Raw genomic sequence first — 20,617 nt, forward strand, 5'->3', positions numbered from 1 at the left:
CCGCCTTCCAAAAAACTTTGTATTTTGTTTAAGAAAAAGATATTAAGAGATTCTCAAAGAAGAAGAAGGGCACAAGAAGTGTCTGTGGAACGTCAAAGAAGGATGGAACATGACCGAATTTCGACAAGCAGTGCTAGGGCCCAAGAAACATCTGAAGACCGCGGAAGAAGATTAGAAAATAATCGTGTCTCAACCAGAAAGGCAAGAATCCGAGAAACATCCCAGGAACGTCGAAGAAGGCTAGAAGAAAATCGTGACTCAACATCCCAAGCTCGACTGCATTTGTGGCAAGACCAGGAAAACTCTGCATTTATGTACAACCCATCTTTATGTTATGCATAAGATCCATTGATAAAAATTGTTGGAATGGCAACAGAATGCATTTTTTGCCAGGCATTAAAATGGAAAGGTGAAATACCAAGTATGTGTTGTAGCAATGGAAAAATTATGCTCTGTGAACTTCAAACAGCTCCTGAACCTCTACTGGCATTGTTAACAGATTCTTCAATTGAAACAGTACATTTTCAAAGTAACATCAGAAGATACAATTCATGCTTTCAGATGACATCATTTGGATCTGGGAGTGAAATTCGGGAACAAGGCTTTATGCCTACTTTCAAAGTTCAGGCACAAGTGTACCACAGAATAGGAAGTCTACAACCACAAATAAATGATAAGTCAAAATTTCTTCAATTATACTTTGTAGGGGATCAGGAAAAGATATCCGAACAACGTTGCAGGAATGTTAAACAAGCATTAGTTTCAAGTTTGCAAGAAATGTTGCATGAACACAATAATTACTTGAGAAGTTTTAAGTTGGCCATGGAGAAAATGACTCCTGAATTAAAAGTTATAATTCAGGCAGATAAAACACCTGTCGGTCAGCATGAAATACGATTTAATGCTCCAAATACATCGGAGGTGGCAGTTATTCTTGCAGGTGATGTATACAGTAGCAGAGATATAGTATTGGAATTAAAAGGTAATGAAATTAAAAAAAATTGCAGAAACACACCAAGCATATGATGCATTACAGTATCTTTTGATGTTCTGGCAAGGTGAAGACGGCTACCATTTTGAACCAAGGCAAGTAAACTTAACTTCCGACTTCCCGACTTCTAAGAAAATTTCAGCCATGGATTTTTATGCCTATCGAATTATGTTTCGAGCAGCAAATTTCAATATTATTTTAAGATGCAAGGGACTTTTTAATCAATCTATTGTGGACATGTTCGCAAAAACTGATTCTGAGCGATTGAGGTTTGTACGCTTGAACCAGAAGAAACTACGTGTTGAAGAGTATGTTCATCTCAAGGATGCCCTAAACAGAGACGGGAGTGTTCATGATATTGGTAAAATGGTAATTTTACCTTCTATATTTACTGGTGGTCCACGCTACATGCAGGAACGAACTCAAGATGCGATGACATATGTTAGAAATTACGGGAAGCCTGATTTGTTTATTACATTCACCTGTAATCCACAGTGGCAGGAGGTTACCAATGAATTAATGACTAGGCAGAGAAGTCACGATCGACATGATTTGCTAGCAAGAGTTTTCCATCTTAAACTAAAAGCTCTTATGATTCTCATCAACAAAGGAAAAGTATTTGGCTCTGTTCAATGTTTTATGTACACAATAGAGTGGCAAAAACGTGGTCTCCCACATGCTCATATCCATATATGGCAACGTTACTTTTAGGAAGTAACGAGTAAAAGTACAAGTATTTTTAAAAAAAGTAACGAGTAAAAAGCAAAAAGTTCTCGTTTTAAAAAGTAACAAGTAAAAAGTACAAGTAAAAATACAAGATCTAAACAAAAAAAGTAACGATTTAAAAGTACATTTCTAGGAAATCGAAAATTCAAAGTAACCTAAAATTTTATTGAATAATATTCTTATGTTTTTTAATGTTTTTGCAAAATTTTTGTTATTTACTTAATTATTTTTAATTTTAAAGGTTATGGACATTAATTTATTTTTAAATTTGGAAGAATATTATAATATTATTTTATTATATAATCGTATAATATAATTTTAAAATCAAATATAATTTTAATATCAAATATAATTTTAATATCAAACTTTTTATGGATTTGCACGAAAAAGAAATTTTATCTATTGATTTTAATTTTTTAGTTAATTATTTTTATTTATTTAAATTATCATTGATTTAAAATTGTTTTACTCTATAGAAACTCGCTTTAAAAACACAAACATAAGCAAACACGGGGTTTCAGATAGCTTTGTGATCTTTGAGTTAGTAAAAAATAATTGAATGTGCAGTATAAGTTGAAACAGAACAGTCTACAGTTTTATTTGCTACAATGACTAATGCTGAAGTCATGCGAGAAAATCATTTTCGGAACATTTCTGCCTAACGAAATAATTAAAATTCGTAAACGCATTTTAGTATCAGCGGCTAAATTAATACCTTCGAGTTTTCAAGAGTTAAAATAGTAATTATGATAGTTTTCAATAGCACAAATAGTTCTGAAGTTCTTAGAGATTTGACTGGACGTTATTTGACGAGGTCGGGAATAAACATAATTTTAGTACTAGGTAAAAAAGTATTTAGTAAAAAAAATTTTAAGGCAAAAATGTATTATTAGTGAGTTCAAAAAGAAAATTGAAAAACGTAATAACAAATTCCAAAATTTTTTATTCAAAAGGTATTAAATAAATCTCCGCGAATAAAAAGAGAAACAACGTTTTCTTCTTTTCTTCTTTATGGTTACGTTTTGGAGGAGTAGCAAGAACCAAAATAAATCAAAGTATCTTTGTGTCAATAAGACATCAAAGATACAGTTCATTTGTTATTTCAACAGAACTATTTCCTAAAAGGAAAAAAAGCATGTCCCCTTCAAAAAAAATTTTTTTTTTCCATCCCATGCGGTGATAACAATATTCATATGGGTATTTGTTCATTCCAACACCCCAAAACTTAACGGTACTATTGAAGATTATTTCTTAGAATTTCATCAAACATTTTGTCTTGAAACTTCAAAATTTAACAAAGAAGGACATTTTAGTGTTTGTAGAAGCATGCCGCTGTAACTATCATTCACATTCAGATTGTCACAAAAATAAGGATTCAGGTGTCAAGATAAGATTCAGATGTTAAAATAGCCTGTTCACGGCATAATAACACGAATAATTAACATTTGAAGGTTGGATGAATTATTTTTCTTAAAATCGTTTACATTCATTATACTTTGTTTACAGAATTTCAAAGCGCAATTTTTACCATTCTGAAACTTTTTCTAGAGTTGGAAACCACCAGTATTCAAAACCTTTGCTATTCATGTCATCCTTTATCACAGGCAATTTTCAGAGGATGAATATTGACTGTTCTGGACACACAATTCTGGAGAACACTCCACTCACAATGATAGTTGCAGTCAAAAAAAAAATCAAAAGAGCCGTCTTTTCCCTTTCAGGAATGACAATTTTAAAAGGTCAAGGTATTTAAACACGAAGTTAGCTGTGAATGCATATATATTGCACATTAATTTTATAAATTAAAAAAAACATAAGCATTTTTTTTTTAATTTAATTTTTTTGTCTCTTTTTTTTTTCTTTTTGGAAAGCTTACCGAGTTTTAGAAAAAAGTAACGATTTCTTCGACTTTTCCGTTACAAATACTTGTACTTTTTCCCTAAAAAAGCAACGAAAGTACTAGTAAAAGTACTAAATTGTAAAAGTACCGAAGTACAAGTAAAAGTACGCACTTTTTACTTGTACCGGCGGTACAAGTAACGAAAGTAAAAGTACTGCCATATATGCTCATATCTTAATTTGGCTGCATGAAAAAATCCATGTTCATAGCATAGATAATGTACTAAGTTGCAGAAATGCCAGATCCAGAAATTGATCCAGTTTCGCATGATATTATTAGGACACAAATGATACATGGCCCTTGTGGGATCCTGAATCAACAGTCTCCTTGCATGAAAGATGGAAAATGTACAAAGAGGTACCCTCGAAATTTTTTGAAAGAAACACAAACAGGGGGAGATGGATATCCCCTGTATCGTTGACAGAGTCCAGAGGATGGTGGTTATACGACAGTTAAAAAAGATATTGTTATTGATATTGTTATTGATAATAGATGGGTAGTTCCTTTTTGTCCATTATTGTCAAAAACTTTTAATGCCCATATTAATGTGGAATTTTGTAATTCAATAAAATCTATAAAATATGTTTGCAAATATGTAATCAAAGGATCTGATATGACTGTGTTTAACATTGCCAACGACGAAAGTGCGCATGATGAAGCACAGCATTATGAAATAGGACGATACATCAGTAGCAATGAGGCAGTGTGGCGTATTTCGGTTTCCCTATACATGAAAAGCATCCAATAGTTGTTCATTTAAGTGTACAGAGAATGGCCAGCGAGTTTACTTCACATCATAAAATGCACGGGAAAGAGCTCAAGCTCCACCAGCCACAACACTTACTTCGTTTTTTAGCTTATGTCAAAACGATAATTTTGCTCGCACTTTGTTGTATAATCAGTTGCCGAAGTACTATACATGGTCTGCAAGCAGCAAAAAGTGGGTTCGGCGGAAATCTGGTCAGATAGTATCTGAAGACCCAGGAATTAAATCAAGTGAAGCACTTGGTCGCGTCTACACTATTCATCCCAACAATTCCGAATGTTTTCATCCTCGACTGCTGCTTCATGAGGTGCACGGACCTACATCTTTCAATGACTTAAAGACTTTTGGAGAAATAAAATGCGAAACATTTAAGCAGGCTTGCCAGGTAAGAGGACTTCTTGAAGATGACTCGCATTGGAAAAGCACGTTAGAAGAAGCTGCTGTTGTTCGATCACCTGAAATGCTGCGTAATTTATTTGCAATTATGTTGCAAACATGCTCGATTGCAAACCCTCTGGAATTGTGGAATTTACAAAGAGAAAATATGGCAGAAGATGTTTTGCACCAAGTCAGAATTAGAAGTACTGACAAGGATTTAAATTATGATGATGTCATCTTCAATCAGACATTAATTCTTCTTGAAAACAAGGTCGAAGAATTGGGTGGTTCTGGTTTAAAAACTTATGGACTTCCTTTGTCGCAACAAACAGATACCATTGACTTAAACAGAGAAATTTTGAGGGCAACAAATTACAATACAGATGAAATGACATCATACATTGATTCGAATGAGCCAAATCTGGTTCAAGACCGGAAGGAAGCTTTGTGGAATATTTTTTGTGGATGCACCTGGTGGAAGAGGAAAAACTTCTCATAAATCTGATTTTAGCAAAAGTGAGACAAAGAAATAATATTGCACTTGCTGTTACATCCTCTGGTATTGCTGCAACTCCTTTGTCTGGTGGACGAACAGCTCATTCAGTGTTTAAATTACCTTTAAATTTAGCAACCGTCGAGCATCCTACCTGCAATATTTCCAGAAGCTCACACAAAGCTGATGTTCTTAGAAGATGTAAACTAATAGTTTGGGATGAGTGCACTATGTGACATAAAGCTGCTTTAGAAGCCCTGGATATCACTATGCAAGACCTTTTAAAAAACAACAAGTGTATAAGAAGTGTAACTTTAGTTTTATCTGGTGATTTTCGACAAACACTTCCTGTAATACAACGTGGGACAAAGGCAGATGAAATACATGCATGTATAAAGTCATCTTACATTTGGACAAATGTTCAAAGACTGCGGCTGAAAACAAATATGCGAGTTCATTTAACAGGACAAGTCTTTGCACAGGAATTTGCCAACAATCTTGTAAGACTTGGAAATGGTGATATTAGTGGCGATAAAGAAGGGCTTATAGATGTGGAAAATATTGGAAATCGTGTTGCCACAACCGACGAACTCAAAGAAATGGTTTTTCCTAATATTCTTGAAAATTACTGCAACCCTCAATGGCTATGTGAAAGAGCTATCCTTTCTCCAACAAATGATATTGTTAACGTGATAAATAACAAACTTTTAAAGAAATTACCTGGTGCTCTGGAAATTTACAAGTCGATCGACGCTGTCATGGAAATAGATCTAGTTGTCAACTATATCCGACAGAATTTTTGAACTCATTGGAACCACCTGGAGTGCCTGCACATAAATTAGAATTGAAAATTGGAGCACCAATTATACTTTTAAGAAATTTGGATCCACCTGCATTGTGTAATGGAACAAGATTGTGAAAAAATTGATGCCTAATGTTATTGAAGCTATGATTATAACAGGACATTCAACAGGAAATAGTGTGCTTATTCCTCGCATCCCCATCATATTTTCAGACAATCCGTTTCAGTTTAAACGACTTCAGTTTCCTGTTCGACTTAGTTTTGCGATGAGTATAAATAAATCTCAGGGACAATCTTTAAAAGTCGTTGGTCTTGACTTGCAGAACCCTTGCTTTTCACATGGACAGCTTTATGTTGGCTGCTCAAGAGTTGGTGATGTAAAGAACTTAGATTTATTGGCACCAAATGGAAAAACTAAAAATATTGTTTATAAAGAAGTTTTACAAGAATAGGAAGAATTATATACTATATGTACGCTGACTGACACAAGTTTTATTTTATTGCTGTTTCTTAAATATGTTATTACCTGCGTTTTAATTTTCAGCTATTGGCCAATGATGATTTCGAAAGCAACTTTTGTATGCTTCTACAATTTCTGAGGCCTTTTTTTTAAAAAAAAAAAGTCTCCACCTGATAGTTATATTATAGGTTAGGTTACCATAGGCCTTAGGTTACCATAGCAAAGTTACATCTTCAAACATCCTCAAGAGCTATAACACATCTGCAGCAGAACCCTGATATGAAGACAAAATTGCAGGACAGGAAAACTTTAATTTTCCACTAATCTTCAGATTTCCTGCTATGTTTTAAAAAACTTTATTTGTAAAAACCTTTAGCGTGGCGGACAGCTGGCCGCCTTAAGCGGCTAGTTTACAATAAATACCTGCATTACTTTTTCGAATGTAGCATCACTGTTCTAAATGGTAAAGAAAAAAATTTTTAAAAAATATTTCACGAGGCCACTAATTTTGAGACCCCTAGTTTGCGTGTTTTTTGAAGAAATTTTTATGACAAAATAAAAATTTGATGCCTAGTTACATTATATTTTTACACGGTTATCATAACAATTTAAATTTATTTAGATGCCTATGAACGGTACTTCGGTTAAAGTTTAATTAAAAATTTTGTTCACCAAGAACTTTTTAATTACCATCAATTAAAAAATCACACTTTTGCATATAACTTTAAAACTAATATGGTTTTTCTAAAACTTCTTACACAGACCTCTACCAATTCTACCAGTATTTTGTTGAAATTTGAAAAGGATCGAAGATAAATAAAACTTTTGTTGCTAACTCCGTGTGTTCCCTTAATGACGATGCTGTAACTTTGTACTTCAGGCGGGATGCAAGCAGGAAAAAAAAAAACTCTTCATAGAAATTGTAATTTGATTAATTTGTCACAGAAATTACAGCAACTTCAGAACCCAAAGCTGCTACTGAAACGAGTAAAAAATAAATATTTGCCATCAGTGGGAGCTATTTAATACCAGAAAAACGTGTGTTTCAACGTAATTTATCTCAAAATAAATCGAATACCAGCCATGGCTGGTCTACACAGATACCGCTTGCACAGACCACAATGCTGACGTAAAATATCCCCAGTTGCAAACTAATTATTGGTTAGTCATCTTGCAGCCAGGTTAAAAGTGGTAGGATTTCACGGTTTTCCTCTCCGTGTAACGTAAATGCGGGTTAGTTACAAGAAGTACTACGCGTAGGCAAATTTCTCCCAATACTTGAGCTAGGAGTCTTCTGGCTTGGGTCCAAAATTACAAGGTTGCGGAGTTGAACATTAGTCGTTAACACAAAATTGGGTCTGCTGTTCAACGACGGTTCTAAAATAAAATGTAAAGAATGGAGCCGTGATGGCTCAGGTGAGAGAGCTCCCCTTCCATTGAGGAGAACCGGGTTCGAATCCCAGAGATGGCTGGTAGATACGAATTCCGCATCCGGCTTGCACCGACCACAGCGTTGACGGGAAATATCCTCAGTGGTAGACGGATCATGGGTTAGAATCCCCTTGCCGTCAGCTAAGCGTAAGAGGTTTTCGTGGTTTCTCTGAGTAATGCTAATACGTGCTAGTTACATCAAAAAGACCTCCACGAAAGAGAAATTTCTCCCAAAGTTTATCCTGGAGTTCCCTTTCCATCTGGATTGGGTTCAAATTCACAAGACTACGGAGTTTAACACTGGTAGACGTAAACTTTAAATTTGGTTAGCTGTTCAACGACAGTTTTAAAATATACAGATTGATTACAACTTTGTTACTCGTAATTCCGGCGAACATTACTTACTATCATTGACATTGTACTTACACTATTCTGAAAAATAAACTCAAATAAGCTTCTGAATAAATTAAATCAACATATCGTCGAACATGATACAATTTAATAAATTTAAACATTTATACATTGAAATCATTTCAGCTTTTCCTAACGAACAGCATAACTACCGAAATTTAATAAAATTTAGACAGAGTTGAGTTTTTCGCCAATTGTCTTAGCCAGTTCAGCAGGCATGTCAGCAACAAAAATGTGTGATCCCTTTTCAAACGGAACCAATTCAGCTTTTGGGAAGTGTTTCTTCATGGAATCCTTTGTTTCATTTCTACAATAAGAGAAAAAAAGTCTTGTTTAATGACACGTAAAGTACATTTATAACAGACTTCAAATTGAGATATTCAGTCTCACCATAGAACCTATCAGTGTCATCTAAATTTATTCGGATAAATTTAGATATTTATCTGAAAGTTTGTTTTATTCTGAAACAAAGCCTTTAAATAAAGCATTTCAATTAAAACTTAGACTTTTGAAAGATTTGCTGCGAGATTCTTATACGAGGGAGATTTCGCTCTTCTACGTAAGTTTCCGTAAGCAAGATTGAAACTGCGCATGCTTACGCTTTAGATGCTACGTAACTTTAGGTTATGTTTGCGAGATATCAGCTACAAAGACAACTACAAGCACGCTGTTTTAGCTGGTAAATGTTTTCTGTTAAAGTCTACCTTTGAAATAAAAACATGGAATGGGAGTTAGAAGAAATGTATTACCAGTTAGAAATTATTCTTTTGATATTGCAATCATTGGTTCATTTAATAAAAATTATTTTTAGTTTAACATTATGGTTGGCTAATTACACTAGTTCAATAAGAACCTAGATTTTTGATATTTCAAAATTACAAATTTCACTTTAATTATACAATCAGTAGAAGTTTAATATTTTTAAATAAGCTGCATTCTTGATAGCTGAATTCATTGAACTATAGAATTCACCAAATTTTCTGCTCACGTATCCACAGTTTTACGTAGAGAAAAGAATCTTGAATCGTAGCAGTCAAGAAATAGTCTACCACCATTGTGTACGTTCGGTTTTGGTGTTAAAGTCAAAATATTTGACTAAGTTAGAGTTATTAACTGACAGATTTTCTCGAAATCTAATTTTCACTTACTCAAGTTTAATACTTCTTCCACGGACGCATGCGCATCTCACCAGAACTGCCACATGCGCCCAAGTACGCATATGCAATTACTTGAAATATTACGTACAGAACCTAACATAAATTTGAAAAATCTTCCTATTATCTTAAGATTCGACCTCAAATTCATGACAAGACCTAAAAATGTTAAGTTCTTTAAAGAATTAAAACAAAAGATCTCATAACCACTTTAGTCTATGCTAATCAGAACTGAAAGTTGAACTATGAATACAAAGTTACTTAAATAAAAAGTTAAATTACCAAATCAAAGCTAGCAAACTTACATTTTATAATGAGATTCGGTGCCATAAAGGAAATAAGTAGGCCCATCATACTCTCCCTGGTAATCTTCCTGGTGCTTCTCTAAGTGTTCTAGAGCTTTGGCAAGAGCATCTGTGTTGTAAGATGCATCCCAACCCTTTGCAGTTTTCTTGTACTCAAACGTTCCTTTCAAGTAGGAAGCTTTTTCCTTATCCTCTTTCTGAAAATTACAAAAAAAAATTAGAAATATTGTGTTGAGTTTATTGTTCACTATTGTATAGAGTTAATGTTCTCATACATGCCAACTTGCTCCGGACAGAAAAAATATATTTTAAAGTGGTAGTTTATCAATTGTGATTCTTGGTTTAATAAATTCAATTTAGTAGACTTTTATCCACCACTATTTCTGAATAGTTCTTAGGCTTATATAATTCACCACTTTATAGTACCTATGTCATGCAATGCCTGTTAAAAAGCAAACAAAAATAGTCAAATATTTGCAAAATTTACTTTGCAGTTATTTACCGTTTCTTAATTATTTTCTCGTGTCCGGAGCAGTTGGCATCTCTGTGTTCTATCCAAATTAAGTACAATGGTTAGTTGATAGAGCGGATACAGTCCACCGTATAGGGCACATCTAATGCTAGGAAGAAAAACAAATATTAACAGCAGGCACATTGTAACCTGTCTGCTTCTGTAACTTGGACTTATGGCAGTGTTCTGGTATACTTTAAAACCTACAGGGTGCCTTTTATAGTCGTCGCTAAGCTGTCTTTCATCTTAGCTGTCATTCTCTTGTCTCGTGGATTGGGATCAAAATTGCAAGGCTGCGGAGCTTAACATAAATAGTCGTAAGCCCAAGAATTGGGTAGGCTGTTAAACGAGGGCTAAAAATAAATTAAAAAACAAAAGCTTGCATTATAATTGCTCCCAACTGCAGCCAGAAGGAAATATCCAAAAAGTATTTAAATGCCGCTGGATTCTAAACAAGCTCCCAAGCCTATAAGCTTATTTCGCGTAGGCACTGAGTGGCGAAGTGTTTATACTGTCTTTGCTTAACCTAAGCTATTCAGTCTGGAAATTACTAAAATCTGTTGATTAAGCTATAAAGTGGATGTAAAAGCGGCTATAAAGTTCCGGAAGATCAGGATGAGTTAAATCAGATATGATTCCGATAGACTTGCACAGACCCCAATGTACAATTGGAATATCCAGAATTGTAGACTGATCATGGGTTAGAATATCCTTCCTTCCAGGCTAACAGTGGTAGAGTTTCCTCTATGTAATACAAATGCGGGTAAGTTTCTTTAAATCTTCCACGAAGGCTAGTTTGTCCCAATGCTTGAGCCAGGAGTCTTCTGAGTTTGACTTAAAATTACAAGGCTACGGGGTAGAACATTGACAGTCAACCCAGAATGGGGTGGTGTACTGTTAAACTATGGTTATAAAATAGAAGACCATTGCCCACCTTAGACTGTCGTATCAAATGCGGTGCGTGTGGAACAAACTGGAAATTTTGGCTTCAACTTACCATCCACTGTTCCAGTTTCGCATATAGATTTTCTACGCTTAGTCGTGTGACATCCTCTTTTAAGGTACCTTCTGGAAGTTCTTGAACGCACTTTGTCCATGTAGTCATGAACTGTTTCGTACGTTTTATGAGTTCGTTAGATACTGGCTTTGCATACATTTCCATTATAAATATCATCTCGAATCTAGCTGGCTAAAGAGAAACAAAGTTTAGTATTACTACAAATAGATTTGAAGTATATTATCAATATTTAGTAACCTCATAATTTAAGAAAATTTTCGTCATTTGGAAGTCTTGAAAATTAAACGCCACTTCATATTTCACATGAACCAAAAAAAAATCAGCTTAAATATATAGGGGAGAGATTAAACCAGATGCAAGACCTTGAACAGTTTTCAAAAGTCAATTATGGCAAGATAGTCTACTACGTAAAAGGTGACAAAACATGACATCTAATATTTGCATAATATTTACTATTTTAGAAGCTCAACAGTTAGTTATAAGATAAACTCAAAATTATTGTTTCATTTTATAGAAAAATTGTAATCCGGACCTCTTGTAGGTCACGTATCTCAATGTAAGAAAGCACTAAAATAAAATCAGAGAAGTAAGATAAATAACCTCTTGAAAGTCAAAATTTAATATCTGTATTTAGAAACTATAACGAAACGCATTTTAATAGTGAAATATTTGATGATTAACATAAATATAAAATTTATTTTACATTGTTTAAAGACTAGGTTTAGAAACTGGTTCAATTAGAATATTTTGAAAACATGTATGGTGAAAGATTAGGAAACTTAAAGAAATGCAAAATAGTCTTGCTATATTTGGCTAAACTCAAATATTAGATACCTATAACAGCAAATTCACTTTTGAATGTTATTAAAATAAGCTCGAGATCAAAACAAGGTTGACTGTTTCTTACACTGAACATTTTAATTGCATTGCATTTTACACGTTTTTACGTGCTCAAATGTAAAAATAAGAATAGGTAGAGTAATTTAGCAAATTCAAAGTAACGCATTAAACTATTTAGATTTTTTCACAAGCCGATCTGGTTCACTGTAAAATGCTTCTACGGCACCAAATACACAATAGGAAATTTCACCAACATATTTTGGAATTTAGAGTTTACGCGTAATAAAAGTTGCAAGATTTTTAGGATATAGGACAAGTTTCTCAGTTTAAAGGTCTGCTTTAGACCAAGATTTTAATCTCCTACGTAAACCTACGAAGAATTTTGTGTTCTGAATCTCTTGTGAATGATATCAAACATATTTCACATTATTCATTGAACTTTTTTTACTGAACTTTACAGAATTTTAAGTATTTTGAAAAATACTCAAAACATTGAAAAGTTTCAAACTCAGCATCTAATTCAGTAAAGCGCGTTTAAGTAACTAAAATGTACTTCCGAATAAGGGAATTTCGGACACTCTCCGTAGATTAGCATGAAAGTAAAATTTCCATTGTCAGAATGAACACTTAATGCATATTCTTCAAAACTAAACTCGCGCGTCATCGTTTATATTACCCTTCAACGCAGATGGGACACCTGTGTCCTTTAATAAATTTTCCCGACTTTAATTACAAGCAAATATAATATTGTTATTTTTTAATTATAAAAAACATAAGTTTGGTAGTTACTAAGATTTTAGATTATCATAACCACAAATTATTAAAATGCGCAACATAATCTCACTTTTTGACCACAATACAAAATGAAAGTGTGGAAAATATATTAATAAAAAATTCTGCGTCAAAGGGTTAATCTAAAAAAAAGTGGCTGCCACGTATGCTTGAAACTAACATCAAAAATCTGAGAATGATATTAACTAAAGATTGTACCTCTTTTAGAGCAGCTCGAATGGCAGTCATTCCACCCATATCATGACCTACTAACACAAATTTTTCTGGCTTTTGTTCTGGCATTTGTGTTCTTATTTCATCCATTAATAGAAAGAGGTCTTCCACATTAAAACTGAAGCTGAAATCAGACTCGTTGGCGTGTGTAGTCTTCCCATGATTCCTTGCATCATAAGTATAGACCTGAAAAGGCAAATACGCAGCTTTAAAAAAAAGGACTCAATAGTTTCATAAAATAATGTCTTAAAGAAAATTCTAAATTGAAGGTAGAGCTTATAAGCAAAAGAAGGAGAATAAAAAAAAACCTTGCCCTTTCGTAAAGTCCAATCGATAATTTTCAGCAAAACCGAAAATGACGCCAAATTAAATTTTTTCACTAATGTCTTAAAACTATACTAAAATCGTAGTTATTCTCTTAAGGTTTTTCATTGAAATAGCTTCTATTAAATATAATTTAATATACCGTTTTGTACAGTTTATTTGCAAAAACAATAACCACATTTATTACTAATCTTGATGTTCTAAAAATTTCAGCATTTAAAAATATTTCAATTTCCATTCAATATCCGTTTACAATACGAAACGATTTAGTGTTGAGTTTGAGACTCTTTATGCATGTACACAAATACGAAGACTAGCGTACTTTGCTTTTGGAATATAGGATCTGATGCCAAATAGTTTAAAGAAATAGAACAAGACATTACCAAATAATTTATATTTTATATGCTATGAAATGAGACCATTTCAAACGGGAAAGATAAATTTCGTTTATTTGAAAAACTTAGTCACCTTTTAATAAATAAAATTTTCAGGAATATTTCTCTTAATTTCAGCAGTTTAGTTTTTAAAATTTAAAATGATAAATTTTAATTTAAAAGTGTTTTTAATACAAATGGATTAAAATAGTAACATTTGTACACATTCTATGTGATTGAAATAACATTTTTTATATGTTAATATAAAGCAACAGATTAGGTATCCTTCTGACAAAGATTTTACTTTAACATACAAAGAATTATATGTTTGAAATTTCCCTAATTCCTAGTTTATTTGATTTATTGAAATTAGTTAACAAATTTTAATTTTTAAGGTTGTAAATGCCTTAAACTTTTAAAACTTCAAAATTTTAAGCTTTAATTATTTGTATAACTAAGTTAAGAACTAATTCAATGAATATAATGCATCAATCATTCAAATATTACAGTTACTGAAAAATTCTAGACATCATTCTACTGTGAGAACAAGTCCATTACATGAAAAAAGTAAACTCTTTCTACCTGAAGGGAATCTTCCAAGTACCAGAAAAAAATTAAAAATAATTTACATAGTTAAAATAGTATAGAAATAAGAGCAGTCAAATACAATCTTAACTGAATATTATATGCACCTGAACAGCTAGTTTTAAACCTACGAGTTTTAAATCTAGTTGTCGAATGAATAAGCAACAATTATCATTGGATAAAACAAAGAGACAAAACTTCCGAAAGATTCAGATAACATCAGGTATCATAAATTAGGATTCGACATGCATTAAGATTTAATTTAATGTTCGAAATTTGCTTACCCCATCCGAAAAGAAACTAAAATTTGTTTAGTATTTAACTTTTTCAGAGGCTCGAAAGACTTCACTAACTTTTGTATAGGATTTTTCAGCTTAAGATTACAAAGTATGTAGATTACAAAGTGGTAAAATATAACGGCAAGTAATTATATACAGATTTTGCAATTACTACCTTAATTGCAAGCAATGATTTGAGATTACAACTAATAGCTATGACAAATACTGAACAATAGCAAGTAATGGAGATTATGACATCTTATTGTCATTTAGATTCCAATTAGTTATAGTTTGCATGAAGTTTCAAGTAATCGATTAATGTAATCCAATAAATCTGAACTGTTTGTATTAAAACTTTTAAAAACTAGACACTTCAAATTTTGAGAACTTTAGTGTAATATTAAATCTTTAAGAATCAGTACTATAACTGAGATGTGTAAACCTTGAATTTATAACATCTGAGAAAATGGATTTTTAGACACTTCAGGATTACTCAGTTCATTTTGAAGCTCATATAAAATTCGCTATAAATAAATTCGTAAGCGATAAATCAACTGGTATTACACTATCAAATCAATTTTGAATCGAAGTTTACTACAATTAGTCAGGGAGATTCCAACCCATGATCCGACTAAGACTGAAGATGCTTTACATAATCATTGTGGTCTGTGCGAGTTTGGAGTACAATTCGTGAAGACCAATCATCGCGCTTTAAGTTTCAAATCTAGATCACCATATAGGGAGGCAACGCTTGACCGTCAAAACCACCATAAATTTGATTTTATTTACTGCATTCTGATGTCTGAGGCTTATTTATAATTAAAGTATTAGTCTCTCGTACTGGTATTTACTAGAGGTGCGAATGTGCTTTCTTAGAATTAAGAGTAAGTTTAAACTTTGCCTACTTGTTAACCTGAAAGTCTAAATTCACATAGATATTTAAGAATATAGGGAAATGACTAAGGTATGCTCAATTTTGCTAGAACTTGAAACTCCACAACGATTACCAAGCCTTCAGTATTGACTCGTTTCTATATAGAGATCAGCAAAATAATTTAGTCAAATTTATTAAATCAGAAATAAAATAGCAGTTTTCCTACCACTTCATATTTGAAGAAATTCTCCCTTCAAAAGCGAGGGTATGTATGTTTGTGCAAATTTTATAGAAATGTGTAGACTGAAAAATCTAAAATTGGTTACTCACTCTTCTGCCTGTGATATTAGCTACAGTCTTGGGAATATCAGTCCATATTTCTTTAGAGCAGAGCATAGCATGTAGAAAGATGACAGGACTTTTCTTGTCTTTTACTCCTCCAGTTGGATCAACATATTCAAAGCTCAGTGATACTGCTTTAGATCTAAAAGGGAAAGATGAAAATTTACTATAGCATTGGATTTCGACAGATACAGAGCAATTCAGAAAAAATAGTTTCTCTGGACTTAAAAAGTAGTTTCGATAAGTTTAGGTTCAAGAAATTTAGAGTAATTCTTCAAAAACCTTCAAATTTAATTTACCTAAAGTTTAAAAAAATCTATTTAAATGAAATAAGAGATTTAAAAAAAAAAAGAATTTAATTTCCTTCTTAACGTTCAATTTTTAGAAGGAGTAGAATTACATTTCTTAGTTTCCTTTTAATCATGATATTTAACATTGTACAAGATTTAAAACAATTATACCTTTAAAAAAGCCCGTACAAAATAAAAAGGCCCATACAGGTCTTTCAAACAAATTTAAGCTTCAGCAACAATTATAACAATAGATACAATCTGAACTTTATATTTTGTTATTTACAAAAAACTTAAGAACTCCAAGTTTATTTAAATCACAAAAGAACACGATACTGTTTATATAAAAAAAGATTCCTTACGCTTCCATTCTTGTAAAGAGCACTCTTCCTCTAAGAACAACTGAAAGTAAAGATCGAAAACTGCAAACGCTATGGTAACTAGTTGACTTTTTATAACAAAGCAAGACAGCAGACAATGACCGAGTTGAGTTGAGTTGAGTTGAGTCTTTTCCAATGATCCTTATGGGACCTCCCTGACCGAGCGGTATCGCCCGCCAATCGTGCGAAGCGTGGAGGTAATGGGTTCGAATCCCTCTGTTGTCCTTCTCACTATTCTGCCATGCAATTTAAAAAATCAACGCAAGTGTCAAAAAATTCTAATTGTGGTTTTTATATATTTGGAATCTTTGTATGATTAAGCTACATATTGCCGGAAAAAAATTGAATAAATTTTGTTTTATCAGTTTTTTGGTAGATAGGTACATTATTTACGTCGCACTAGAGCTGCACAATGAACTGTTGGTGATGGTCTAGGAAACATGTCTGAGAATGATCCGAAGACGTGCCATCACAATTTTGATCTTCTGCAGAGTGGTTGCCCCGCCCCCGCTTCGGTAGCCTGATGACCTGCGTGCTAAGTCGAGCACTTTACGGTAGAACAGTTTAACGAGGACCAATACCGCACACCCTTGATATCTTTGCAGGTTCATCAAAGAGGTCACCCACCGCCCACTGACCGTAGCCAGTGATGCTTAAATTCGATGAAGAACCGTGTCTTAAGGATCAGTCTACAACGGGACACAGTCCCGCAGTGGACTGATCGTTAAGACACGGTTCTCATCAGATCACCGAAGTCAAGCATCACTGGCTGCGGTCAGTGTGCGGGTGGGTGACCCACTTGGATCAGTCTGCGTAGGGACCGAGGGTGTGCGGTATTGGTCCTCGTTAAACTGTGCTACCGTAAAGTGCTCGACTTCGCGTGCAGGTCGTTGGGCTACCGAAGCGGGGGTGCCATCCCCTCTGCAGAGGATCAAAATCGTGATGGCATGTCTTCGGATCATCCTCAGGGATGTTTCCCAGACCGTCGCCAATAGCCCATTGTGCAGCTCTAGTGCGACGTAAATCAACAACAACAACGGGACACAAAAACTTAAATGAAATGATGAGCTAAATGCATACTATTGGCTCTTAGCGTTTGTAAAAACATTGATTTTGATTGGTAGAAATCAGTTTGATTGGGGTAGTATTAGTAAGAGACTGCTGGTTATTCACTTTAAAACGAATAAAGGGTGAGAAATGACAGTTTTTAAGTATAAATTAATCAATTAAAGATTGGGAAGTGGCACTCCTTGGCTGAGCGGCTCGCTGATCTGCTAAACGCTCTGCAGCGTGGAGTTAGCTCGTTCAAGTCTCACCGTAACCCTGGATTTGTCTTGTGATATTTCTTTCTAATCTCTACGATCTGTTCTTTATTTTGACAAGGGATTACAAGTGAGAATATCTTCAGGCAAATAAAAAGCTAAATGTAGCAGTAAAATTCAAATAAAGTAGTAAAATTCAAGCAAATATTTGAAAGCTCACTGCTTTTTTTTTTCATTTTAATATTCTAAAAACAAAAATCCATCTCAAAGATTCTCTAAGCGAAACAATTTTTTTAACAATTGGAAATGTAAAGAAGTTAGTTTTCGATTGATTTTTTTTTGGGGGGGAGGGGGAATTTTCTATCAGTTTCTTAGTTTTCTGAGGATGCTGGTCAGCTTACTAGGGCCGTCTTTGTAATAAGCACACGTGCCTGCATAGGTATATGTAACAATAAAATAAATATCTCGGTGAGTAGTATCATACGAGGGTTGCTATTTATATTTCTGGCCTAATAATGAAAAAACAAACATGTAGGATCGAAATTGGTTTTATTGTTTTTTAAAATATTCTCTTTGAGGATCAATACACTTTTGCATGCGTTTGAACCAATTTTCAAAGCACTTTTNCTTTCAGATCTAATCTTTGTCAGCTTTTTACGAATAAAAGTGAGTTTAAAATTTTTCTATCCCCAAAATCGTTTTTTTTTTTCCTTCTTCTTTTCTTTATACGGCAGGCACTGAACGAATGTTTTAGTGCCTGCCGTAAACATCTAACATCTTTGAGATTTATTTACGGCTATTAAAAAATATTTGTTTATAGTTAAACGTTTCCGACTTTCATCAACACCTCCTAGAATAATGAAGGCCTCAGCACGGATCAAATTAGTAGTCCGATGTGACGAAGTTAGTTGCGCAGTTGATGAAAAATAAGAAAGATGTCATTACGTTCGGGGTACTAAGCTGGGCAGTGGTTGAAAATACGAAATATGTCATTACGTTTGGACTACTAAAGGATATTTATGGTAACCCGTGCCTACTCTTTTCTAGGAGGTGTTGCTTTCATTCCGTTGACTGTTTTGTCATTCGCTTCGCTTGGCGACTTGGCTCGCGTTTGGTTCACAATTGGCGACATTTGCGCCCGGCTAACGGAAAAGTACCCATTTTTCTCTTCTTTTTTTTCAAAGAAAGCAAGAAGAAAAGTAAAAGGTGTATAGTAACTATTGTCTTTAACATATATTTATAGAATCTTTGAATTAAAAAATAATAACAAGCTACTAAGAGAAGGCAAACTCATTTCCATGCAGCTATTACAAATAAATTGGTTTTTGATCTTTTTAACTTTTTAATGCCTCGTTTGCTTTTTAAGACAAGTATTGGTCAGAACTAGAAAAAACATATTTTCTTATTTAAATATTGATTGATGACTATTTTTACAAGAGTTCTAAAAAGGTGACTATTACGGTTCATCTTGTTTCAGTACGTTTTTAACAAGAAATTTTTTGCTTATCATGGGAACATAATTAAAAAGAAAAATAGCTAGTTTTGTGTAAACTGTTTGAAATAAAATGTTTAAACTTGCAGTCCAAATAAACTGAACTGAGAAATTTCCAATTCCTAAATTAAACTGATGTTTAAAAGTTTAATAGCAGAAAAATTATTAAAAACAAAAAAAAAACTCTTCGTCAGCAAAGTTATGTGGAAGGATATAAATTTACATCTCGGAGTTCGAGATTTTAGTTCAAAATTTTCCCGACAGAAAGTACTGTATTTTCTCGTTTTTTTCCATTGAGTTTTCATGATTAATTTTTTCTAACCCATGATTCGTCTACCACTGAGGATATTTCACGTTAGAACTGTGGTTGGTGCAAGCGGTATGCGAAAATCGTATCGACTGGGATTTGAACCCGGTTTGTCTCATTGAAAGGAAAACGCTCTATCCCCTGAGCCATCGCGGCTCTATTGGAAAGATTTCGAAAAATTTTGGATCTATTATTTACAATTGTATTATTTGCAGAATCACCTGTTGAAAAAGTTTTTGAACTTTAAACAATAAATGGTAGTGGAAAAATTTATGTTCATTTGCTTGAATTTGTTGCACGAATTGTTTTTCATACTTAACCGTTTTCTAACTAATATTTTAAAGCCGTTAGTCTAGGTTAGATTACCCTGTAGTTTTAAAGTGAGTTTAAGTACAAAATAAGGAATAACCTGTTTTTTTTTTCTATTTTTTTTTTTGCATGTACAGCTGTTTATAAGGAGACCTTTTCTACAAAAGCCATCTATTAAACCGTAGAAATTTGTTAGCAGAACTTGTTTATAGAGAGTAGCATCCAAAGTGTTCAAACACTTCAATGAAATAGGAATTTACTCATTGATTAAAATAAATATTTCAGAATGGGTATTCAATAGTACGATCTATAGCCTATTTTTAACAAAATTGTTTAAAATGTTTTAAAAAGATAATAAAAGTTTATTTTCCAGAAATCAATCATAAGAAAATCATAAAAATATTAACAGATAAAATATTCATCGTACACTTTTAAAAAATTCGAACTTTTAAGTAAATATTCTTTTTTACTGCTTAACTAGTACATAGTAGGACATCCTTTAGCATTTACAACAGCTTTTAAACGGCTAAGAATAGATTTCAGTTGCTTATTTGTAATATATGCAACAATGTTCCTCCAATCGTCGATTATTTTATTTTTAGTTCATTT

General features: G+C 33.2%; 3 protein-coding genes across 3 annotated transcripts; 2 read left to right on the forward strand and 1 right to left on the reverse strand.

Moving 5' to 3' along the window:
- The first annotated feature begins 5,523 nt into the window (after positions 1–5,523).
- On the forward strand, positions 5,524–6,057 carry LOC122272723 (uncharacterized). The gene has a single exon (XM_043056684.1). The coding sequence runs from the start codon at positions 5,524–5,526 to the stop codon at positions 6,055–6,057; it is 534 nt and encodes a 177-aa protein (XP_042912618.1).
- A 124-nt stretch (positions 6,058–6,181) lies between these two features.
- Positions 6,182–6,508, forward strand: LOC139425591 (ATP-dependent DNA helicase PIF6-like). The gene has a single exon (XM_071180889.1). The coding sequence runs from the start codon at positions 6,182–6,184 to the stop codon at positions 6,506–6,508; it is 327 nt and encodes a 108-aa protein (XP_071036990.1).
- Positions 6,509–8,426: 1,918 nt separating this feature from the next.
- LOC107454051 (sn-1-specific diacylglycerol lipase ABHD11) lies at positions 8,427–16,741 on the reverse strand (the record flags this gene model as incomplete). Its single annotated transcript, XM_043056685.2, is given in 6 exon segments — positions 8,427–8,665; positions 9,818–10,014; positions 11,326–11,517; positions 13,177–13,377; positions 15,957–16,110; positions 16,621–16,741. Coding segments are annotated over 6 exon segments (891 nt in total). The 3' UTR covers positions 8,427–8,526.
- Between the last annotated feature and the right edge of the window lie 3,876 nt (positions 16,742–20,617).

This window comes from Parasteatoda tepidariorum, chromosome 5 (assembly GCF_043381705.1).
Source record: "Parasteatoda tepidariorum isolate YZ-2023 chromosome 5, CAS_Ptep_4.0, whole genome shotgun sequence".
NCBI classification, from domain to species: Eukaryota; Metazoa; Arthropoda; class Arachnida; order Araneae; family Theridiidae; genus Parasteatoda; species Parasteatoda tepidariorum.